Below are 26111 nucleotides of genomic sequence, written 5' to 3'. Positions count from 1 at the left end.
CGAAACGTCGTACTCAAAAATTGTAAATGTCGTGGCTTCACGCTTCAACACACCGGTGGACTAAAGTAGTGAACTATTTTGTCTTTTATCAACGTGACACTTTTTTCTGATTGGCCGTGTCGGATGGTGGAGGGTTACGACACATTTATAAATAACGCGATCTAACCCAAAAACGTTGATTATGAATAATGTTGGTCGCGAAAGCCTACTACGTGTTAAACTGAATAATTGTGTCTATTTGTTTGCGTTTCTCTCTTGTGATGGAACTTTGTCGGAGGAACGTTGAGATGTATAAGGGGCACGGGGTGGCCACTGAGGTCTGACTTGGTCTGTGTTAAGGTCGGGCACCGATCAGGCTTTGGCAGCGATGTGAATATCGGTGCTCTTTCAATTCCTGCCTTTTGGAATTTTCTCTTACATCTTCATAACACTGGTCAACTTTTGCAGCTGTTTTAGACTAATTTCAGGGTGCTGATTCCAAATCTGATCTCAGATTTGCTCTATCACATCTCATTTTATGCTATCGGCATACCCCATTTTCATTGATTTTACCCGAAATTAACTCTGTCACTTATTATTGCAAGTTGTTGCGAGTCAGTGACTGCTTTAGTGTTAAAATATGGTGCTGCATTTTTAGGATGGTGTGTTTATAATATCATTTTATGTAGATATCCACATTTATTTTATATTTTTCTTCTGCAGTTTTTCTTGAAAATGCAATATTTGATATCTCAAAAACCTGATGTGATCGACAAAAACTGATGCCGGATTTGGAATCAGCACCCCAAAATCACCTTTGAACCGTTGGAATACCTTATGCCAGAAAAAGTGTGTTGACCAGTGTAATAGATGGCGGGGGATTGTTTTTGTTCGGGGGGGTGGTGGTGGTGGTGTGTGTGTGTGTGAAGCCACTGAGTACCCACCACCACCACCCGACACGACGGCTCGCCAAGTTCACATCGGCGGTGTCACGAACAACGCCGCTTCCGTTCCTCGTGGCCATCCGTCCACCGCAGGGCGAATCGTTGCGCCCACCGCTCCCCTTTAGATCTTTTTCGCCTTTCTTTCTTTTCTTCTTTGCTATAAATAAGTCCCCGCGCACTCCCACCCCAGCCGTGAGTTAGACGCGCCCTGTGGGTGAGCGGGAGGGGTGGGTGGGTGGTGTTTGTGGCAGGGCGGTGTCTGTCTTGGGGCGAGTCGGTCTGGGTGTGCCGCGTGGATGACGACTCAAGGAAAATTGGGGTTCCTCGCCGAGGCAGATTCATCAATGAATCACGAGCTCGTTCGTCGCCTTCGCATTCCCATGACGCCTCCTCGCGCTTGCAGCTGCTGCTGTTGTTGATGCTGATGATGCTGTTGTTGATTATGCTGATGATGCTGTTGTTGATGATGCTGATGATGCCTCGTACGCTAAGGCGCTGGGCGATAGCAAACGAAAGTTTCGCCGCGGTTCGATTTCCCAGCAAGTTTAAATCTTGGAAGGCCGTTCCTGAAAGTAAAATAAAAAAAAATCGACTGGTGCTTGCCGACGTCCTGAACCGGTAACCAGATTCCTAAAGCGGTTATGGTTTTGTTTTTCGCCCATGTCAATCAACCCTATTCGAAACCGGTGGGGTTACCTATTGATGTGTCCGTAATTTCGATTTAAAGCTTTCGTGACTGCAGGGATTCATCTTCTTGGTTCTTTCGGTAAAGTCACGTAGAATGGAAATAATAAAACAATACAAATAAAACATAATAAAATAATTCTCACGACGTTTCGGCCACAACGCAAGCAGCCGTTCTCTGACAGACCTGTTCTTCACCTGAGGACGGCTGCTTGCGTTGTGGCCGAAACGTCGTGAGAATTATTTTATTATGTTTTTTATTTATTTCCATTCTACGTGACTTTACCGAAAGAACCAATAAGGTGTCCGTTATTATCAATGAAGCTCAACCCCATGAAACCCCAACAAATAACGACACTTTACCCCGATACACAGAGACTCACACAGAGACTCACAGACTCACACAGAGACTCACAGACTCACACAGAGACTCACAGACTCACACAGAGACTCACAGACTCACACAGAGACTCACAGACTCACACAGTCACATAGACTCACACAGAGACTCACACAGAGACTCACACAGAGACTCACAGACTCACACAGAGACTCACAGACTCACACAGAGACTCACAGACTCACACAGAGACTCACAGACTCACACAGAGACTCACAGACTCACACAGTCACATAGACTCACACAGAGACTCACACAGAGACTCACACAGAGACTCACAGACTTACACAGAGACTCACAGACTCACACAGTCACATAGACTCACACAGAGACTCACAGACTCACACAGACTCACAGACGCACACAGTCACATAGACTCACACATAGACTCACACAGAGACTCATACAGAGACTCACAGACTCACACAGTCACATAGACTCACATAGACTCACAGACTAACACAGAGACCCCATTCACTCACATAGATATGCATAGATTTATGCAGACACCCGTACACTCACACAGAGACCCATAACGAGGAGGCCCATATACTCACACAGAGACACATAGACTCACACAGAGTGACAGACACACAGAGAGACATAGACTCACGAAAAAACACAGATTAATACAGAGAGACTTAGACTCACACAGAGACCAATAGACGGGAGGGAAAACGGCAACTGCAGGAGCGGAGGTTGGGGGGGGGTCTGAGAAGCTTGAAGAACAAGATGCGTTAAGAGAAGCAACAACATAACGCAGTTATGGCTTTACCTGGGTAATAACATCCTTCCAATGTTTGCTCACTCACTCTCTCGTGATGGCGTGGCCTCGTCATCCACAGACGGGGTGTGTGGGGGGAGGGGTGTGTGGGGGGAGGGGTGGGGGGTGCAAGATACCTGAGCCACACCTGAAGAGGCCACACCTGAGTCTGACCGCAGAGAGAGAGAGAGGAGGAACACACAAACACCACTGCGGGCAGACTCAAGTGGGATTATCGCTCGCGTTCCCTCGCCTTTGTCTCGCGCAAGGGGACACGCGGACACACGTTGAGACACGGTCACACGTTGAGACAGTCACACGGAGACACGGTCAGACACACACACACACACAGACGGACACACACACAGAGACACGGTCTCTCACACACACAGACGGACACACACACAGAGACACGGTCTCACACACAGAGACACGTAGACGCACACACACACAGAGACGAACGCGAGGCTTCCTGCGCAACGCCACCTCGTCCGTGAGACTCCACCATGGCTGCTGCTGCTGGTGGTGTTGGTGGTGTTCGTGGTAGTTCTCGAGGATGGAGCTACGGCACCGTCATCATGTGCGCCTCCGTCTGGGTGGCGGTGGTGTTCGCGTCCTGCGCGGCAGATGCGGTGCAGGTGGGTGGTGGTTAGTGGTGGTTAGTGGTGGTGGTGGTTGTGATGAGCATAGTGTGATGGTGGTGGTGATGGTGGTGGTGTGGTAGTGATGATGATGGTAGTGATAATAATGTGGTGATTATGACAGTGTACGTATGTTGAACTATAGTAGATGATGATTATCGTGGTGATGTGGTGGTGGTCGTGATGATGATGGTGGTAGTGATGATGGTAATGAGCATAGGGTGGTGGTGGTGGTGATGGTGGTGATGATGATGGTAGTGATAATAATGTGGTAATTATGACAGTGTACGCATGCTGAACTATAGTAGATGATGATGATCGTGGGGATGTGGTGGTGGTCGTGATGATGATGGTAGTGATGATGGTAATGAGCATAGGGTGGTGGTGGTGATACTGGTAGTGATGATGATGGTAATGATAATGATAATGTGGTGGTTATGACAGTGTACGCATGTTGAACTATAGTAGATGATGATGATCGTGGTGATGTGGTGGTGGTAGTGATGATGATGATGGTGGTGGTAGTGATGATGATGGTAGTGAAGATGGTAATGAGCATAGGGTGGTGGTGGTGTGATGCTGGTAGTGATGATCATGATGGTAATTCTAATAATGTGGTGGTTATTATATTGCATGTATGTTGAACTATAGTAGATGATGATCGTGGTGATGTGTTGGTCGTGTTGATGATGGTGGTAGTGATGATGATGATGGTGGTAGTGATGATGATGATGGTGGTAGTGATGATGATGATGGTGGTAGTGATGATGATGATGGTGGTAATGATGATGGTGGTAGTGATGATGATGATGGTGGTAGTGATGATGATGATGGTGGTAATGATGATGGTGGTAGTGATGATGATGGTGGTAGTGATGTTAATGGTGGTAATGATAATAATGTGGTGACTATGATAGTGTATGTATGTTGAACTATAGTAGATGATGATGATGGTGTAGTTGGTGGTGATGATGATGGTGGATGTGTTGATGTTGTGGCGATGACGAGGCCTACAGTAGATGATGATGATGACCGTGGCGATGTTGACTGCTCTAAGCGTGGTGATGATTTTGGCCAGGGCCCTATCACTCAACAGGTCACGGGAGTATAGGAACCGTGCCTCGGGCCTACGAATGAATGCATCACCCGACATTCGGTCTTTCTGTCGCAACGTTGAATGCGTTATCGATGATAACGAACGGCACACATTTTTAAAGCTTCGTCATCCGATATGATGATCATTGTAACCAAAAAGATGGATTTTCTTGTTGTTATTTTCGTTAATCGGCTCTCAATACATCTCGAAATGAAATCCGCTTTGTGCGCGGCACAGAGCAATGGTGACAAGGGGCAGTGGAGGTGACGTGGGGCAGTGGAGGTGACATGGGGCAGTGGAGGTGACAAGGGGCAGTGGAGGTCACGTGGGGCAGTGGTGGTGACATGGGGCAGTGGTGGTGACATGGGGCAGTGGAGGTGACATGGGGCAGTGGTGGTGACATGGGGCAGTGGAGGTGACATGGGGCAGTGGAGGTGACATGGGGCAGTGGTGGTGACATGGGGCAGTGGAGGTGACATGGGGCAGTGGAGGTGACATGGGGCAGTGGAGGTGACGTGGGGCAGTGGAGGTCACGTGGGGCAGCAGTGGTGACTTGGGGCAGTCTTAATAACGGCAAAAAAAACAATAGGGCGACGTTTCGGGCAACGGTCCTTCTTGATAGCACATGCGTAGTTCCCCCTCCGGCTCCTATCTACGCGCCGTGAAGAAGGGGCATTGTCACGAAACGTCACCTTATTTGTTTTCTTTTGTAAGGGCCAAAGATAAAGAGTCCCCCTAATCCCCCATATAGCCTTAGTAAACTTGTGGGGCAAGTGCTGTGAGCGAGCAGCACCTGTGGTGCTGGTGGCCAGCACCACCCTCGGCCGACTTTGTCTCCCCAGTAGCGATGTTTTTTTTTTTACACCGCATTAAGTTACTCATTCGAGGCTGAGTCGACCTAGGGGAGGCCCAGGACCGGTTCAGATAATCGCCACCGGTGTTGGCCGTGAGCGGGAATCGAACTCGGATCGCCGGGTTCAAAGCGCGGCGCGATAACCGCTACACCACCGCTCCCCACACACAGACACAGACAAACACACAGACAACACAGACAAACACACAGACAACACACACACACAGACACACACACACAGACAAACACACAGACAACACACAGACAGACACACACACATAGACACACACACACACAGAGAGACACACACAGACACAACAACAACCGCCATTCGCCACTAAGTGGCGGTGACGTCACCACGACGCTTGAGGCCACGTGAAGTGTCGAACGTCCGCTGGCAGGAGGTCACGGGGCAGACCCAGCAGGTGCCACGGGTCGACTGACCGAGATGATCGAGATGACTGGCTGATGCACCACCTGTGCCCCCTACTGTACCAACTTGCTGTGCTTTAGCCACCCGGCGCTCCTCCGCCCTCCGTTGTTGTTGGAGGGCGACTGCCTCCAACTGCCCAGTAGCGTCCTTCACGAGCCTCCTCCACAGAGGCCGATCTTGACACCGCTGGTACCAGTAATCGGCAAGTCCACTCAGCTCCACGTCCTCCTGTACCACATCACTCCATCTCTTCTCACACAGACACACACACAGACACACACACACTCAATGCTATTGAAGAACGCGTGCATATTCAAGCGCTGTGCTAGCTGCTATCTGGTCGACCCCACTTGCCATGACGCAGCCCATGAATAATGGAACGCCCCTCGCTTGCGTGCGTGCGTGCGTGATGTGTGTGTCGGCTTGTCCATGCGTGTGTCCCTAATGCCCCGCGATCTTGCGCCAGCCAAGCCGTGGTTACGTCAGCCTTTGTCCGTGTGTGTTATCAGTTTCTCGTTATGCAATCGAAGCAATTACCTGATTTTGCAAATGAAGCGGTAATGCGTGTTGGACTTCTTTCGCACCGTATGTAGCCAACCGTGCGAATCGGAGGTGCGTGGGGAGAGAGAGACAACAATCTAAACATCAAAAGGATTTCTGATGAAATTCGTTTTCAATCTCGATTCAAAAGTGGCGGTGCTCCCAGTGGCTTGCGAATATCGGGAGGGAAGAGCGTTCCAGACGGCCGCGCGAGCGATGCGGAGACCGTCTTTGTTCGACGGTCAGCCAAAGGCTTTAGCCACCCAGCACCCATATTCTTGGTTCTTTCGGTAAAGTCACGTAGGTATGAAATAAAATAAAAAAAATGAATCGTGACGTTTCGATTGCAACACAAGCAATCATCATCAGGTGGGAAAACCACAGCAATATTTTTTTTTGCTGAAGTGGGAGAGAGATGCCGTGGTAAGAGGTTATATCGGTAAGAAAGGGGGAGGGGGGGCAAGGGGGGAGAGAGAGGGGGGGGCGCTACGTGGACGCTGATGATGATTGCTTGTGTTGCAATCGAAACGTCGTCATTTATTTTATTTTATACCTACGTGACGTTACCGAAAGAACCAGAGTATGGATTCCTGCAGTCACGAAAGCTTCAAATCTAAACAGTGGTAATAGTTGAGAGTGGAGTAGCTCCCAGTGCCTTCCGTATATCGGGAGGGAAGAGCGTTCCAGACGGCCGCGCGAGCGATACGGTGACCGTGTTTGTTCGACGGTCAGCCAACATCTTTAGCCACCCAGCACCCATATTATTGGTTCTTTCGGTAAAGTCACGTAGAAAGGAAATAATAAAATAATAAAAATAAAACAATACAATTCTCACGACGTTTCGATTGCAACACAAGCACTCATCATCAGGTGTGAGAATTAAAAATGTTTTTATTATTATTTTATTATTTCCCTTCTACGCGACTTTACCGAAAGAACCACGAATATGAATCCCTGCAGTCACGAAAGCTTTAAATCGAAATCCACCCCGGCATCTATTCGTCGTCTTTGTGAGCCTCTTCATTCCGTTGGCTTCGTCGTTTGTCGGGCTCATCAGCGTCGCGTGCACATGCGGTGGCCTCCACTGCATTGGTTGAAACCGGTAAACGCCTCGGCGGTTGATTTGCCCCAACGCCTCCGGTGGGTTTGCCGCACAGACATGTCCAAACCGGTGTCTCTGTCACTTCAAAATCGGCGACCACAGCCCCAGTCATGAATCACATGTCACGCAGAGACACTCACACAGTCACACAGTCACACAGTCACTCAGACACACAGACACACAGTCACACAGTCACACAGTCACACAGCCACACAGACACACAGCCACTCAGTCACTCAGTCACTCAGTCACACAGTCACACAGTCACACAGCCACACAGACACACAGCCACTCAGTCACTCAGTCACACAGTAACACAGTCACTCAGTCACACAGTCACACAGTCTCACAGTCACACAGCCACACAGTCACTCAGTCACTCAGTCACACCCTCGCACACAGTCACGCAGACACACAGTCTCACAGTCACACAGCCACACAGTTACTCAGTCACACAGTCACACAGCCACACAGACACACAGACACTCAGTCACTCAGTCACTCAGTCACTCACACAGTCACACAGTCACACAGTCACTCAGTCACTCAGTCACACAGTCACACAGACACTCAGTCACACAGTCCTCAGTCACTCAGTCACACAGTCACACAGACACACAGACACTCAGTCACTCAGTCACTCAGTCACTCACACAGTCACACAGTCACACAGTCACTCAGTCACTCAGTCACACAGTCACACAGACACACAGACACACAGTCACTCAGTCACACAGTAACACAATCACTCAGTCACACAGTCACACAGTCACTCAGTCACACAGTCACTCAGTCACTCAGTCACACAGTAACACAGTCACTCAGTCACACAGACACACAGTCACACAGTCACACAGTAACACAGTCACTCAGTCACACCGTCACACATGCACACAGACACACAGACACACAGTCACACAGTCACACAGACACAGAGTCACACAGCCACACAGCCACTCAGTCACACAGACACACAGTCACTCAGTCACACAGTCACTCAGTCACACAGTCACTCAGTCACACAGACACACAGACACTCAGTCACACAGTCACTCAGTCACTCAGTCACACAGTCACTCAGTCACACAGTCACACAGTCACTCAGTCACACCGTCACACACGCACACAGACACACAGTCACACAGTCACACAGACACAGAGTCACACAGCCACACAGCCACTCAGTCACACAGACACACAGTCACTCAGTCACACAGTCACTCAGTCACTCAGTCACACAGTCACTCAGTCACTCAGTCACACAGTCACTCAGTCACACAGTCACACAGTCACACAGTCACTCAGTCACACCGTCACACACGCACACAGACACACAGTCACACAGTCACACAGACACAGAGTCACACAGCCACACAGCCACTCAGTCACACAGACACACAGTCACTCAGTCACACAGTCACTCAGTCACTCAGTCACACAGTCACTCAGTCACACAGACACTCAGTCACACAGTCACTCAGTCACACAGTCACACAGTCACTCAGTCACACCGTCACACACGCACACAGACACACAGTCACACAGTCACACAGACACACAGTCACACAGCCACACAGCCATTCAGTCACACAGACACACAGTCACTCAGTCACACAGTCACTCAGTCACACAGTCACTCAGTCACACAGTCACACAGTCACACAGTCACTCAGTCACACCGTCACACACGCACACAGACACACAGTCACACAGTCACACAGACACACAGTCACACAGCCACACAGCCACTCAGTCACACAGACACACAGTCACTCAGTCACTCAGTCACTCACTCACACAGTCACACAGCCACACAGAGCCCCAGCAACGTGTCAGTGCGTGGCTTTCAATTGACCTATGGGGGGGTTGGAGGATGAGAAGTCCGCTGCTTGACATTGAAACTGAACGCTGTTCAGCAGGCGGGACTGAACTAAACTGAACACCTCCACTTCATGTGAAACGTAACGTTAGCGGTGCTTGCCAGGCGAAAAACCTGAACCCAACACTGTTCCATTTTGTTTATTTTGGTGTCATAGTTCTGCTCCACACTGTACTTGCCATACGCCCTGTGCCCCAGAAATGCACTGCAGTCAGAAAATGAGTAATGTAAAAAAAAAACTTTAAAAAAAACACGCTTTTTAGAAATGTACTAGTAATGGCAGAACTCCACGACTCCAGCAAGTGGCCCCGAAGCTTGCCATAACGTAAGGGACCGTGGTCAATTACAGCCAACGTCAGTTGACCGTGGACAATTAGACCCAAGCCGAAACATAACATATAAAAAATAATGTTTAAAAATATAAATTTTAATTTTTTTATACTACAATATAGTATTGTCATCAGTATGACATACGTATACCAAGTTTACAGTCTATACCACATTGGGAAGTGGGTTAAAATTGAGTTACAAGATTTGAGGATACGACAACAACAACAACAGACAAGAGTGAGTTAATAGAAAGCGTGTAATAAAAACAAGAGAGTTGCCGATTGGGGGGGGGGGGTGGTTGGGGGGGGGGGGCTTGCGGGATTATGGGGGTGGGGGCTGGGGGGGGGGCTGCATTGGCCCCTAGGCATGTGGCTCCCTTATTTGACCTCTCTAGAACACACCTTCCCACAATACACAGATTCGTACAGCTCCACATAGATCCATACAAATACATAGAGACACAAAGAGATTTACTGTAATTTAGACAAGCCACTGTAGTGTGATTGTGGCCATGCAACGCAAGCTATGTATCGCACTCGTTGCACACAAAGTGCTTGTCACAGGTGGACCAACAGTACCTCATATTCTTAGGTTTGTTCGGTAAAGTCACGTAGGTAAAAAAATTAAAATTAATAAAAGTAAAATAAAAATAAAATAAAGATCACGACGTTTCGAAGACGGAAGCTTGTGTTGCTTCCGAAACGTCGTGATTTTTATTTTATTTTACTATTATTAATTAAAAAATTTTACCCACGTGACTTTACCGAAAAAACCTAAGAATATGAATCCTTGCAGTCACGAAAGCTTCAAATCTAGAATCAACAGTACCTCGTCGACCTCGTCACGGAGGATAAACCATCGTCGCGCGAACTCCTCTCGCCCTCGAAGCGGCGGCTTCTGGCTGGCCGTAGAACAAAGGCGGCGGTCACCGCATCGCGTGGCCGTCTGGAACGTTCTCCCTTCCGATATTGGGAAGCCACTGGTGCTGTTGCACTTTTTAAATCATCATCCAGATTGAGAACGTAATTTCTTTCGAACTGCTTTTCGCGTCGAGTTTGTTGCTGCCCTTCTCCCCGCACCTCCGATCAGCACGGTTGGCTTTGTACGGCGCGAATGAGGTTCAACAATCAAAAAGCTGTTCTAAATAAGTTTCAATATAGATGATTTAGATCTAAAAGTGCGCAGCTCCAGTGAGTAATATCGTGTGTAAACGTCGCCACTGGGGAGACAAAGGCGGCCGGGCGTGACGCTAGCCAGCCACCCCCTCGTGTGCCGTGCCTGCCTTCATAGGTTCTCGCTAATAGCACTTGTCCCCAACAGTCTGTTAGGGCTACACGGGGGATCTTTGTCTTTGTACATTGAACTTCTTTCACAACCTACGTAGCCAACCGTGCTAATCGTAGATGCTAATCTTTTAATGAACACCTTACAAAGGATGGGCAGCACTGCATACGAGAGGGCGGGTGGGTTGATGGGTGGGCTGCCACCACGCCGGACTGCGTTTCTTTTTAGGCCGAGTCGACCTGTGGGAGGTCCAGATCCTCCTGTACGCGAATTCGGTCTCAACTGCTGTCGGTCGTGATCGGGGGTCGGGGGTCGTGGGCGGAATCGAACTCGGGTCCACCGCTGGGGGTTCCTAGCTCAGTTCATCGCGCCGGCCACTCGCGCCACCGCTCCCCGTAAGGTGCCGAGACCTCACGCCACGACATCGCGATGTTGTGTGTGGCGCGCCGTGAGTGGCCGTGCATGTTTCGGCCTGCTCGGGCCTGCAAAGGGTGGTGGTGGGGTGGGCCGTGATTTTGAATAAAATGTAATTTGGGAGCGCTGTTTCATCAAACGACGTCTATTGCGTCCGCCTGCCAATTGCGCTGCGGGCGGTCGCGTACGGAGTCGATCGTTCCAACGGTCGTGGCGTTCCCTTCGAGCGCATGGCACGGGGCCACCCGCCAGCCTGTGCCAGCCGGCACCACCCGCCAGCCTGTGCCAGCCGGTGCCGCGGTGACGTCGCGTATCCGACCGCCGCGCGTGTATATCCCGCGCCCCCCCCCCCCCCACCGATTTTGGATGAAGGAGCTGCAGCAACTCAAAACGGTCACATCCGCAGCCGGCAACGGGAGTCGTTCCATCACCCGGGAGAGAGCCTCGTGACCCTCCTACTACGCAGGAGGGTCCTGCTAATTGGAGAGTTCCTGTTTGGCCTATTGCGCTTGAAACGATCCGTTGAAACGTGAGTCGGCGCCCTGAAATTAGTCTAAAACAGCTGCAAAAGTCTAGGCCAGAATAAAATGTTTTTTTTTTTGACCAGTGATATATGGACGTTGGTGCGATGCGCTGCGCCTGCTCCCGTAGTCGTCGCTCTGCATCTCCGTCAGCAGCCGCACGGAAGAAGATGAAGACGAAGACGAAGAAGACACCTGAGCCATTAGCTCAAAGGGGAACGGAGGAGAGAATTCCAGGCCAGATGGTCCTACCCCCCCCCCCCCTACACAACATCTGAAATAAGTCAGCCGGACGGAGTTTTGGCTAGACGGGGACCGATGATGAGGGCTGGAGGAGAGATTCGAGTTCGCTCTTTATCCGGCCCCCCCCCCCCCCCCACGTTTCTCTTTTGAGTTTCGTCGCGTTCTGGCTACATCCCCTTCCTTCCCTCGTCCACCCCCTCGACTTACATGCTGACACCCTAACCCCCCCCCCCCCCCCGGTGGTGTTTGGGGCAGTGGGGCCTGTTGCTCCTTGTCTCTCTACCCCCCCCCCCCTGCTTTCCATAACCGGTTCAGCTCATGTTGACGGCGCTCGCGCGACCTGGCACGGCGGTGTAACGGGCCCCGCGGATTGCCTCGATAATAATTAAGTGGCATAGCTCTTCCCAATTTCGTAAGGAAGAGGGTTCCAGACGGCCGCAAGACGCGTAGCAGTGGTAAAACGGTGGTGATAGTTGACAGTTTGAAGGCTTTGCCACGGAATGGAAATCCAAAGGCTTCTGCATGTACTAGTGGCGAATTGGCACGTTCTGTTTACGTGACAACCCTTACTAGTTGGCTGTGTCGGGTGGTGGTGGGTTTAAAACGACACATTTATATATTTACGCAATCTAACCCCAAAAAAACCCTCTTATGGACACCTCATTAGTCACGCAAGCCGTGCCAGTGAAAGTTTGGGTGAGAACGATGCGCCAAGTTTGATTCGTGGTCTCGCTGCGCACGAGGAGACCATTGTGAAACGTCACGTTGCGAGTGTTGTCACACGGATCGGTGATTTGTTCGTCGAGGTTTAGGGCCAGCTGACCAGGGATTGGACACAAATAGGACAAAGGTAACCCCGCGTGGCTTTCGACAGACCGTTGGAGCAAGCGCTTCAGCAACGCCGCAACGTCTAATATCGTCATTGTCGTCGTTTTCTCTCCCAACAGGCGGATTCCCTCAAAAGAGTGAAGAGGGTTTGGCAGGCGCCGACTCCACAGGCCAAAGAGAACGCCCCGAAACCCTACCCCATCTACGTGACCACGGTGAGGCCACGCCGATGCCAGACGGACCTGGCTTCGATGCGAGGCTTGGCGCAGGGACCCCGTTCCCCGTTCTCGGATTGTATGATGTGGGCGCGTTGAGCTTCTTTTGCGCCGTGCGCAGCCAGCCGTGCTGTGCGAAAGGAGCAGAGGTCGCAACCGGGTACCCGATACCCGTACCCTACCCGATACCCAGCTACCCGTACCCAATCGGGTACGGGTACCCGTTTGCGACCCTGGTGCGGCCGGGTACGGGTACGGGTAGACCGTGAGTCACTGGTGAGTAACCGTTTGTCACTCATTTCCCAACGTCTTGTCTCTTCTCACAATTCAAGTTGCTAGAATCAACCCACCCGCGCCTGCAACATGGCTTCATCCCAGAGGTCACAATTGGGTACCCGATACCCGTACCCTACCCATACTCGGCCGGGAAGGGTACGGGTACGGCCGGGTACGGGTACCCGTTTGCGACCCTGATGCGGCCGGGTACGGGTACGGGTAAGGAATCAAAACCCGTTTGCGACCTCTGGGAAGGAGTTAATCGTACGTACGAAGGTACGTGCATGAAGCAGAAAAGCCAGAAATCGTGCCGAAACAGGGCCGCGCTGAGCTGTTGTGGGGGGGGGGGCACCGTGACAGCGATTGACACCGCGATGGAGAGAGAAATCAGCTGGGCCCAAGGGACATTTACAAACTATCAGAATAATCTTGGGCAGACACATTTTTTTTATTTCACCAGTTGAGGCCCACATGTTGATGGCTTTGGCCCAATGCCAGTGACATTTGAGTGGGGGTTTCATGTCCGCTGTCAGCTACTGGAGGAGAGCGGAGAACCCATTGGAGTGAGTGAGAGAGGGAGAGAAAGCACACAAACTCTACAGAGAGAGAGAGAGGCGCCCGTAATCAAGGTGTTTTACTTTCTGGGTTGCATCGCGTGAATATAAATGCGTCGTTAAACCCACCACCCACCCGACACGGCCAATCAGTAAGGTTTGCCACGTAAACAAAATGCGCAAATTGGTTACCAGTTCAGCACTAACCGGCGCAGTTGTGGGTTTACTGTCGGTGTGCTGAAGTTTACGTGACAAACCTGACTAATTGGGCCGCGCCGGGCTGGTGGCGGGTTTAACGACTCATTAAAATTAACGCGATCGCACGCAAGAAACAAAAGCCCTCTTTTTACGAATAACATCGGTCGCGAAAGCCTCTCTGCTTCTGCTACGCGTGACACTGAGACGATTGAACGCAGGCCAGCTTCCAGCTGCGTACGGCACGAGCCACGTCTCGCACACTTGGAGACTTTAACACGGCTCAGGCGAGAAGCGGCGGGAGGGGGGGCTAAGCTGTCAAATAATAGGGGACGGAGGGGGCTCATCCCCTAACAGCCCCCCACCACGACAGAAGCCTTGCAGGGTGGGGGGGGGGGCCGCAGCTGCTGTGATGCTAACCGCGCATGTTCATTTTGCGTGTTCATCACGTGTCTTCAACCGCGCGTGTTCATCTTCATGTACCCCCCCCCACCCTCCCCCAGTACGTCTCGGACAAGCTCCAGTTCTATCCGCTCACCTACCGGCTGGAGGGCCCAGGGGCCAGCCAGGACCCCAGAGGTCTTTTCACCATCGACAACGACGGCAAAGTCTGGGTCACCTCCGTCCTTGACCGCGAGAAGCAGTCTCGCTACGCGGTGAGTCTCGCTACGCGGTGGTGAGTCTCGCTGGGAAGTGGTGAGTTTCGCCGGGAGGCGGTGAGTCTCGCCGGGAGGCGGTGAGTCTCGCTAGGCGGTGACAGGGAACCTGTTGGGCGAGCCGCGTGCTTGCGTCTCCCACCTGCAGTGGAGGAATTCTCAGAGCGGTCACCATGGCAATTGGGTTGGTTATTATTGGGTGCTGTGGTTACAAAAACGTTTCTCTCGGTGAGCAATTGGCATTTGGCCGGCGACCGTTCGGCCTCGGGCCACTCGCAGCTCCTCCGCGGAGACGTCGAGAGGAAGCGGAGCGATGGGGGGGGGGGGTAGTTAACCCCCCAGCCCCCCCCCCCCCACAATACGGCACACGAGGGGGTGGGTGGCCGGCACCACGCCCGGCCGCGTTTGTATCCCCAGTGGCGATGTTTACTGCACACCGTGCCAGGTTACTCGTTTGAGGCTGAGTCGACCTAGGCGAAGCCCAAGACCGGTTCAGATAATCGCCACCGGTGTTGGCCGTGAGCGGGAATCGAACTCGGGCCGCCGGGTTCGCAGCGCCACCGCTCCGTACACGTTCGCTCACACTTTGCAGAACAGGGGTAGAAACCGCACGCCAACTCGCAACTTAACAAAAGGCATCGTCAGGGTCTGGGATTGAACCCATGGACTTCCTGCGCACCGGGTGTGGGAGAGATCACGTCTCCTCGCCACCGATGCGAGGTGTTAGGGGGTAGGGGTGGACCCCCCGCTGCCCCCCGTTCCGGGAGCAACTTCGTCAACTGCGCTTCAATAACCGAAGCAACTCCCGGTGCGTGGAGCGAAACGTCGGACAATTTTGCCGTTCGGATGGCCGTTGAAACCCTTACAGTCCCTACACGGTAGTGGTGGTGGTGATGGTGGCCACACTCTGCACGTAGGCGTGGCTGATGTGAGCTACTGCGTAGGCAGCAGCAAAGGTTGGTGAATCACGCACAGATGGGTTGTGAAACTCCCTTCCCTTGGGTGGGTGTCGAGGACTATCCCTACCCCTGGCTCTGCCAGGTAGCAGGCAGTGGTGGTACAGCAGCAGAGTGTGTGGACTCATAGCCATCTGTTGATTCCATCTGTACGGGGTTGGGAGAGGGGGATATAGCGTTGCCCCCTCTCGCAAGGCGTGGAGGTTTTCTCTGCGGGGTGCTCCGGTTTCGTCCTCCGCACGTGAATAATAAACGCGACTCGTCGTCGTCGTCGTTAATTGGACGCTCAAATGATCTTACGGACAAACGCCAAAATGTGGCAGCGGCAGGGGTTGGACCCTCTTCAAAATAAGTAATATTAAAATGTACTAGAAATGGAAGAACTCCACGACTCCAGGAAGTGGCCCCGAAGCTTGCCATAACATAAGGGACCGTGGCCAATTACAGCCAACGTCAGTTGACCGTGGACAATTCGAGCCAAGCCGAAACATGACATATAAAAAAGAATGTTTAAAAATATACATTTTTATTTTTTATGATAGAATATAGTATTGTCGTCAGTATGACATACTTATACGAAGTTTGCAGTCGATACCACATTGGGAAGTGGGTTAAAATTGAGTTTCAGGATTTGAGGATACGACAACAAAGACAACAACAACAGACAGAGCGAGTTTAATATAAAGCGTTAAGTAAAAATAGTCCTGCGACTCGGCAGGGTGGCCCTCCCGCATAGATAGCGAAGCGACTGTTGGAACACCACGTCAATACACGACAACAGCAGCAGCAGCAGCACGATTGTGACACATTGCCCACAATCGGTGATATTTGATTCTTTATTTCGGCTTGGGGAAAACCGGTCGAGCCCGAGGAACCACGCCCCGGCTCACACCCCCCCCCACCACCCCCCCACCACCCCCCACCATCCCCCACCCCGCCGCTCCGAGGCCCCAGGGTCACCGCCCCGCATCGGCCCCCGCCCCCCACCACGGCCGGGCGGATTGTAAACGCCGAGGCTGCTGCGGTGTCGGCTGTCAGAGACGGTGGTGGTGGTGGTGGCGGAGATGGTGGTGGTGGCGGCGGTGGAGGTGGTGGTGGAGTGGAGGAGGTGGCAGTGTGGTGGTGGAGTGGTGGTGGTGGTGGATGTGGTGGTGGTGGAGGAGGTGGCAGTGTGGTGGTGGAGTGGTGGTGGAGGTGGTGGTGGTGGTGGTGGAGGCGGTGGTGGTGGAGATGGTGGTGGTGGAGGTGGTGGTGGTAGAGGTGGTGGTGGAGGTGGTGGTGGGGGTGGTGGTGGTGGTGCTGGTGGTGGTGGTGGCGGTGGAGGTCGTGGAGGTGGTGGAGGTGGTGGAGGTGGTGGAGGTGGTGGAGGTGTTAGCGGTGGTGGCGGAGGTGGTGGTGGCGGTGGAGGTGGTGGTGGTAGTGGTAGTGTGGTGGTGGTGGAGGTGGTGGAGATGGTAGTGGTGGTGGTTGCTACGCTGCGCCACGAACCCGGCAGAGACCCGAGTTCGATCCCCGCTCACGGCCAACACCAGCGCCAGTGACGATTATCTGAACCGGTTCCTGGGCCTCCCCTAGGTCGACTCAACCTCGAATGAGTAGCTGGCGCGGTGTAAACAACATCACCACTGGGGAGACAAAGGCGGCCGGGCGTGGTGCTGGCCACCCCCCCCCCCCTCGTTGTGCCGATCCGGCCTTCATAGGCGCTACTCGCGAGCAGCACTTGCCCCATCAGTCTGTCGAGGCTATACGGGGGATCTTTGCCTTTGATGGCAGTGGTCGTGACGCTTAAAGTTGACAGAGGTGGGGGGGGGGCTGAGAAGCGACACGCACGGCCCTAGCGCTGGAGTTGAGACTCCAGGCTGTGTGGGTGTGAGTGTGGGGGCGTGAGTGGGTGTTGGTGTGTGTGGGTTGGGGTGTGGGTGTATGTGGGTGTGTGTGTGGGTGTGGGTGGGTTGGTTTGGGTGTGAGTGTGGGGGTGTGGATGGGTGTGGGTGGTTGTGGGTGGGTGTGGGTGGGTGTGGGGTGTGGGTGGGTGTGGGTGGGTGTGGGGTATGGGTGGGTGTGGGTGGGTGTGGGGGTGTTGGTGGGTGTGGGGGTGTTGGTGGGTGTGGGAGTGTGGGTGGGTTGGTGAGTGTGTGTGGGTGGGGTGTGGGTGGGTTGGTGGGTGTGTGTGTGTGTGGGTGTGTGTGGGTGGGTGGGTGGGTTGGTGAGTGTGTGTGGGTGAGTGTGTGTGAGTGGGGGTGTGGGTGGGTTGGTGGGTGTGTGTGTGTGTGGGTGGGTTGGTGTGTGTGGGTGAGTGGGTGGGGGTGTGGGGGCGTGGGGGTGTGTGTGTGTGTGTCTGGGTGGGTGTGTGTGTGGGGGGGTGTGGGTGGATGTGGGTGTGTGTGGGTGAGTGTGGGTGAGTGTGTGGGTGAGTGTGGGTGAGTGTGTGGGTGTGTGGGTGTGGGGGTGTGGGTGGGTGTGGGATGTGGGTGGGTGTGGGTGGGTGTGGGGGTGTTTGTGGGTGTGGGGGTGTAGGTGTGTGTGAGTGTGTGTGTGTGGGTGTATGTGGGTGAGTGTGTGGGTGAGTGTGTGGGTGGGTGTGGGGGTGTGGGCGAGTGTGGGTGTGGTTGTGTGTGTGGGTGTGTGGGTTGGTGGGTGTGTGTGGGTGTGTGTGTGTGGGTGAGTGTGTGTGGGTTGGTGGTTGTGTGTGGGTTGGTGGTTGTGTGTGGGTGGGTGAGTGTGGGTGAGTGGTTGTGTGTGGATGAGTGTGTGAGTGGGTGTGGGTGAGTGTGTGGGTGTGTGTGTGGGTGTGTGAGTGTGTGGGTGTGACACTGCCTCCCCACCCTCTTTGAGTGAAGGCTGCAACTGATTAAATCCACGGTTTCCAACCGTCTACGGAGAGCCACCGCCCATTCATCATCAACCCACACCTCTGCCACCCCAACACGCGTGCTCCGTGTTTTGCGCCACTCACGGGGGTCACCACTGGGGCAGATTACCGCCACAGTTCCGTGGTGTGGGGCGCCGCGATGCCTAGGAGATGTTAACTCCCTCGCCTTGTATGCAGGAGGTTCATGGGTTCGATCCCGACCCTGACGATGACGATACCTGCTGTATATTTGGAGTTTGCGGTGTCTCTCATCATCATCATCATGGTGGCTAGGAGATGTTAACTACCTCGCCTGGTATGCAGGAGGTCGTGGGTTCGATCCCGACCCCGACGCCTGCTGTATATTTGGAGTTTGCGGTGTCTCTAATCATCATCACATTGGCTAGGAGATGTTAACTACCTCGCCTGGTATGCAGGAGGTCGTGGGTTCGATCCCGACCCTGACGCCTGCTGCATATTTGGAGTTTGCGGTGTCTCTAATCATCATCACATTGGCTAGGAGATGTTAACTACCTCGCCTGGTATGCAGGAGGTCGTGGGTTCGATCCCGACCCTGACGCCTGCTGCATATTTGGAGTTTGCGGTGTCTCTAATCATCATCACATTGGCTATGAGATGTTAACTACCTCACCTGGTATGCAGGAGGTCGTGGGTTCGATCCCGACACAGACGCCTGCTGCATATTTGGAGTTTGCGGTGTCTCTAATCATCATCACATTGGCTAGGAGATGTTAACTACCTCGCCTGGTATGCAGGAGGTCGTGGGTTCGATCCCGACCCTGACGCCTGCTGCATATTTGGAGTTTGCGGTGTCTCTAATCATCATCACATTGGCTATGAGATGTTAACTACCTCACCTGGTATGCAGGAGGTCGTGGGTTCGATCCCGACCCCGACGCCTGCTGCATATTTGGAGTTTGCGGTGTCTCTAATCATCATCACATTGGCTAGGAAATGTTAACTCCCTCGCCTGGTATGCAGGAGGTTCATGGGTTAGATCCTGACGCCTGTACGCATGTACTGCATGTTGAACTTCTTTCGCACCGTACGTAGCCAACCGTGCTAATCGGACGTGCGGGGGAAGAGCTGCAAGCTATATGGAGTTTGCGTGTCTCTCTCCCCGTGGTCGCGTGGATTTTTTTCCGCGTCCTGCTGTTTTTCCCTCCCCATTTAGAAGTGTGCTTTGAGAGTTTGTGGCTGTTGTACATTTCCACGTGATAAGTCACTTGAGCTTTTAATTTGTGGCAAGTTTGCTTCTGAAAAATTAACCCGTAAAAACAAAATTTTTCACTATAAATCCTTTATATGCATGGCGGCTAGAGTCCTCTCGTCCTCTGGCTTGAGATGGCTGCTACCTATGGGTCAGATGATTGCCTGCCACCATTAAGCAATCGGTAATTAAATATAATTACATTTTTCCTAAAAAGTGTAACATTTTTCACGAAAATTAATTGTCACGCACAACGAGTCTGTGTGCAAAATGTCAGCTCGATTGGATCACGGGAAGTGGGTTAAAAAACGACCGAAAGATTTGCACGGTCGTAAGCGCGCAAGCAAGCGAACTTAATATAAAGGATTTAAAAAGAAAAGGCCATATAGCTCAGTGCGCTTTGCCTTGGAAAATACAAAGTTTTAGTTTAATAGTTTTAACGAATTGGCTCGTCGTGTAGAAATTTACAGCTGCCAGTTATTCGATTGGCATCTCACCCACAGCAGCAGCAGCATCGCCCCTCTCTACTGTGAAAACGGGACAGGACCCTCCTGTAAAAGAGTCTTGAGATTCGGGGAGGCTTTCCTGGCTAAACGAGTAAAATCACGAGAATAATACTGTAGCAGTAGCAGTAATAATAAACTATAAACTCTTTTTATTTTACGAGGAAAAGCTCACTGAGCGACACGTCTCTTTTTCAGAAGCGACCTGGCCACAAATGATAGCTCGACGAAGTGGCTTATCACGTGGAAATGTACAGCAGCCAAACACTCTAAACGCGCGACGTTGATTCTAAATGTGAAAGCAAAAACCGGAGGACCCGGAGAAAAATCCACGCGATCAACACAGGGAGAGAGACACTACAAACTCCAAATATACAGCAGGCGTCAGGGTCGGGATTGAACACACAAACCCAAGACCTGCTGTATACCAGGCGAGGTAGTTAACATCTCGCCACCGTAGCGAGATGTAAGTTGAATTTCTTTTGCAGCGTGCGTAGCCGACCGTGGAGACATTAAACACCGCTACCTCACCCCTTATCATCCCCAACCCCCCCCCTGCCCCCTTCCCATCGTCCACCCCGGCGACCCTCCGGGACCCCCCCCCCCCTTCCCCCTCAGATGACGGTGCACGCGATGGATCGCTCCATGACCGATGTGGAAGAACCGGCTAACCTGGTGGTGGACGTTGAGGACGAGAACGACTGCCCCCCCATCTTCGTCCTGTCGTCCTTGAGCGGCACCGTCGACGAAATGAGCCCCGCGGGTGAGGCCTCGAATGCAGGGGGGGGGGGGTTGGGGGGGGGGTCACGGGCAGATGTCGGGGGGGGGGGGGGATTACGTGATTATGTAACTGGTTCGGCGATCACGTGGATGTTTTGTAGGTCACGTGACAGGTTCAGGGGTCACGTGTAGGGATCGTAGGTCACGTGACTGGTTCGGGATTCACATGTAGGGATCGTAGGTCACGTGACTCGTTCGGGGGTCATTGTCATATACATGATGATGATGGTGACGATTATATGATGATGGTGATATGATGATGATATTCATGACGATAGCGATGCTGATGGTGGCAATGTTGCTCTTCACGATGAGACGTGCATGATGATTTATGGATGTTGAGCGTCTATCGCGCCGCACATAGCCAACCGTGCTAATCGGAGGCGCGGGTGATGATGGTGATGCCGATGTCTAATGATGATATTCTCGTTGATGATGGTGACGACGGCGGCGGCGGTGCAGGCACATTCGTGATGCGTCTGAACGCGACGGACGCGGACGACCCCAACACACTGAACGCGATGGTTGTGTACTCCATCGAGTCCCAACCGCCGGGAAACCCATTCCTCGTGAACGCCCAAACGGGGGTGGTCACCACTCAGTTGGCCAACCTGGACCGAGAGGTGAGAGGCTCCGCCGCCGCCGTCGTCGTCGTCGTCATCGTAGTAGTCTTCATCGTCATGATCATCATCTTCGCAATCGTCATCATCGTCGTCATGGTCATCATCATTATCTCATGGTCATCATCGTAGTCATCATCATCATCATCACCACCATCGTCATCATCATCGTCGCCATCGTCATGAGCTAGGAGAGAAAGGTTGCCTTTCTGGAAGACGCGTGAAGACATCACGCCTGTCAACCCAGACGGTTCACCCCGTATTCTTGTACAGGGAAATTGAGTTTTTCAGGTCCATACGGCGTACAGCCGTTTCAATACGGGCACAAAAAGGAATAACGCCTGTTTGTGTTTCTCCCTTGTGAGGGGACTTTGTAGGATGAACGTTGAGATTTATAAGAGGCACGGGGTGACCAATACGGTCGGCTATGAAGTCATCACAACTATCAACGCTCTATCGCTCATCGGATTCCTCCTGTACGAACACAAACTCTTGATTGGGAATCGTTCACACGCGTGCAGGCCCAGCGAGTAGACCAGGGGTGGGGAATGTCCGGTCCGCGGGCCGTATAAGGCCCGCAACATCATTTAGTGTGGCCCTGCCAAGGCAACCGCAGGCGGGACTCGAAATTCAATAAATCTAGGAGCAAACCTGGAAAAGCAGTTGCGAGTAGCAGCAACATCATCAATACCAGCTAACATCATCACACGCCTCGCCAAAGAGAAGCAGTTCCAGCCATCGCATTAGGGGTTGAGTTAATTAAATGTTTGACCAAAGTTAACAGGCAAATTTTTAAGTTGATGATTTTGTATGGCCCGCGAATGATGTTGCAAATATCCAAATGGCCCTTGGCAGAAAAAAGCTTCCCCACCCCTGGAGTAGACGCACACCACCACCACCACCACCCGCCCTGCCATCAACTGCCCTAGACAAACACCGCATGGTTTGATGGCCCACGCTGTGGTGCGACTTGCCGCCCGCAGCTGCAAGAGACGGTGACCTTCGTGGTGAAGGCCAGAGACTTGCAGGGAGCGCCGCTCTGCCTCTCCGCCACGGCCACGGCCACCGTCCGCCTCAACGACATCAACGACAACTGGCCCGTCTTCGATGCCACCATGGTGAGTGGGTTTGGGGGGGTGGGGTGGGGGGGGGGCTGGGGTGGGTGGGATAAGGCACTATGTTAATTCTTTTAACATAAGAAAAGCTGCATAGCTCATTTGGGGCCTTACCTTCGCTGCTGTATCTCTTTACTATTAAAATTCCTTTTTACTGCTAACCACACTTCCTCCCTTTGTTGCTGCTAATCCTACATAATGCACGGGCATAATATGACTTTGAGACCCCCCCCACCTCCTACGCATTCCACAAGTAGTGACTAATCCCGTATCTGCATTTTCCATAAATATGCTAAATTCATCTGTTGATATGCAAATTCCTTTGTCAAGGCGCCCTTCCTCCTCTTACCCAGCTTAAATATACACTGCCAAGCTTGGTGGTGTTCATTCAGACGCTGTCTTTCCGACAGACCTGTTCATCACCTGAGGACGGCTGCTTGCGTTGTGGCCGAAACGTCGTGAGAATTGTATTTTATAATTTTGTATTTTTATTATTTTATTTCCCTTCTACGTGACTTTACCGAAAGAACCAAGAAGAAAAAAATAAACACTTTATAGTTTTTTAGGTATCGTGCCGTGAGAAACGGCGTCGCGGCTGCCCCCGCTCGTCCGCCACCTTTAGGGTTGGGCGTGAAGGCCGGAGGCTCGTCCTCATTGGTCACGTTGATCTCCACGGTGGCCGTGCGCTCCGTCTCCGAGGAGGGCCCCACGAACGGCACCTCGTTGGCCACGGCGACGAGCAGCGTGGAGCGCTCCTTCACCTTGAAGTCCAGCGACTGGCGGGGGGGGGCCGCACGTGTTTAATTCGTTTTCGACTTCCTGAGACGTTATTCCCACTTCCCGCATCGTCATTGAGATTTCCCGCATTGTCTTTCCCGCATTGTCTTTCCCGCATTGTCTTCCCCACTTCCTGCAAACCTCTAACCCCCCCCCCCTCCCCCCCGTTGGCCATCACCAGGTTGTAGGGAAGGTGATGGAGAACAAGCGAGACGTGACGGTGGCCGGGCTCTCCGTGAAGGACCGGGACCAGTCGGGTTCGCCCAACTGGCGCGCCGTCTACCGCATCGTGGCCGGCGACGAGCATGCCCAGTTCGCCGTGCGCTCTGTGCCGGACACCAACGGCGGAGCCGTCACGGTGGTCAAGGTGCGTAGCCCCCCCCCCCCCCCCCCCCAGCGACGATGATTACTTAATAATACGCTTCCAGGCTGCGCTGAGTCTATTAAGTAATACACAACACATATTGCAATTCCTTAGTCACATGCTAAGTGGCTGATTACTGATTTCCTCCGCCTCTGATCTCGAATCCTGATGGGGTGCTCAACGAAGTGGGAATGTATAGCAGCAGAGAAATACTCTTGAACGCGAGATGACGTTGATTCTTAATTGTGGAGGGGAATAAAGCACCGCCGGAGGATCTAGAGAAAAATACATGAGACGCAAACTCACAAATATACAAGCAAGCGTCAAGGTCGGGATTGAACCCACGACATCCTGTATAATAGGCGAGATAGTTAACATCTCCTAGCCACCGTGATGATGATGATGAGAGAGACACCGCACACTCCAAATAAACAGCAGCAGGCGTCAGGGTCAGGATTAAACCCACGACATCCTGTATAAAAGGCGAGATGGTTAACATCTCCTAGCCACCGTGATGATGATGATGATGAGAGAGACACCGCAAACTCCAAATATACAGCAGCAGGCGTCAGGGTCGGGATTGAACTCACGACATTCTGTATACTAGGCGAGAAAGTTTACATCTCCTAGCCACCGTGATGATGATGATGAGAGAGACACCGCAAACTCCAAATATACAGCAGGCATCAGGGTCAGGATCGAACCCATGAGCTCCTGTATACCGGGCGAGGCAGTTAACATCTCCTAGCCACCGCCGCGTCTCTTGAGTTTCTTGTGAGGTTGAATAAAATCAACTTGAAACATAAACTCGCTCACTCGACTGTTTACACACGAATCCACCATCTCACTCACCATGTCACTCGCCCACGCACTCATTCACTCCCCCGCTCACCTGCTCACCCGCTCATGCACTCACTCTCAAAAACGGGACTCTGTCCTGGTCTCTTAAGTTCTCACTTTGTTGAACAAAATAAACTTGAGTCTTATACTCAGTCACCGTTTCACCCAATCATTTGCCCACTCACCCTCCATCTCACTCATCCACTCATTCACCCACTCAATAATGCACTCACTCACCCACCTAGCTCCTCAAAGACAAAAATCCCCAACGCATCCAGACCGTTGGGGCAGGGGGCTGCTAGCTGGTAGCACCTTTGAAGGTTCATACGGCGCAACCGACGAGTGGGTGGGCGGTCGGCACCCATGCCTGGCGGCCTTTGTCTCCCCAGTGCCGATGTTCACACACGACTGCACCGGCCACTCACAGCAGTCCTTGCATCCACGTTGAGCAGCGATTAGATGCGGGGCGACAGTTCAGGTTTGAGACTACGCGAAGCATCTTCTGGACAGCATCCGGTGGAAGTGACAGTGACAGGAAGTGGGAGTGACGATGCAGGAAGTGAGAATGACGACACAGGAAGTGAGGATGACGACACAGGAAGTGAGGATGACGATGCAGGAAGTGAGGATGACGACACAGGAAGTGGGAGTGACGATGAGGGAAATCGGAACGAATTAAACTCGTGCTGCCCCCCCCCCCCGCCAGCCGCTGGACTTCGAGGTGAAGGAACGCTACACACTGGTCATCGCCGTGGCCAACGAGGTGCCGTTCGTGGGGCCCTCCTCGGAGACGGAGCGCACGGCCACCGTGGAGATCAGCGTGACCAACGAGGACGAGCCTCCGGCCTTCACCCCCAACCCCAAGGTTCAAGTTCATTTATTTTAAGTTCATTTATTAGGTATAGCCGTTTCTCACGGCGAACTATGAAGTGTTTATTTTTTATCTTATCAGGTAAGGCCCCAACTGAGCCGAATTGCTTTTTTTCAGACGCGACACTGGCTACCACAACTGATAGATCAACGAAGTGGCTTGTGATCTTGTGGAAATGTACGGCAGCCAAATAAACGCGCCATGTCGGTTCTAAACGTGGAGGGGAAAAGAAAACGGGAGGATCCGGAGAATGATCCGCGCGATCACGGGGAGAGAGACACGAAAAACAGCGGGCATCACGGTCGGGATCGAACCCACGACCTCCTGCATACCAGGCGAGGAAGTTGACACATCGCCATCTGTGGCGCCCCAA

At 52.5% G+C, this 26111-nt stretch overlaps 1 protein-coding gene across 1 annotated transcript in view; it reads left to right on the top strand.

Annotated features, from left to right (window-relative positions):
• Nucleotides 1-3276: 3276 nt before the first annotated feature.
• LOC144951676 (cadherin-2-like) overlaps nt 3277-26111 on the top strand; it is a 31872-nt gene continuing 9037 nt past the window's right edge. Inside the window, exons 1-8 of the mRNA XM_078881971.1 lie at nt 3277-3408; nt 13054-13149; nt 14678-14830; nt 20990-21134; nt 21614-21774; nt 22755-22889; nt 23845-24030; nt 25574-25732. Coding sequence (XP_078738097.1) covers nt 3277-3408; nt 13054-13149; nt 14678-14830; nt 20990-21134; nt 21614-21774; nt 22755-22889; nt 23845-24030; nt 25574-25732 — 1167 coding nt within the window. The remainder of the gene's footprint in view (nt 3409-13053; nt 13150-14677; nt 14831-20989; nt 21135-21613; nt 21775-22754; nt 22890-23844; nt 24031-25573; nt 25733-26111) is intronic.

This window comes from Lampetra fluviatilis, chromosome 63, assembly GCF_964198595.1.
Source record: "Lampetra fluviatilis chromosome 63, kcLamFluv1.1, whole genome shotgun sequence".
NCBI classification, from domain to species: domain Eukaryota; kingdom Metazoa; phylum Chordata; class Hyperoartia; order Petromyzontiformes; family Petromyzontidae; genus Lampetra; species Lampetra fluviatilis.
The sequence above is the reverse complement of the archived record's forward strand: the minus strand, read 5'-3'. Positions and strand labels throughout refer to the sequence as shown.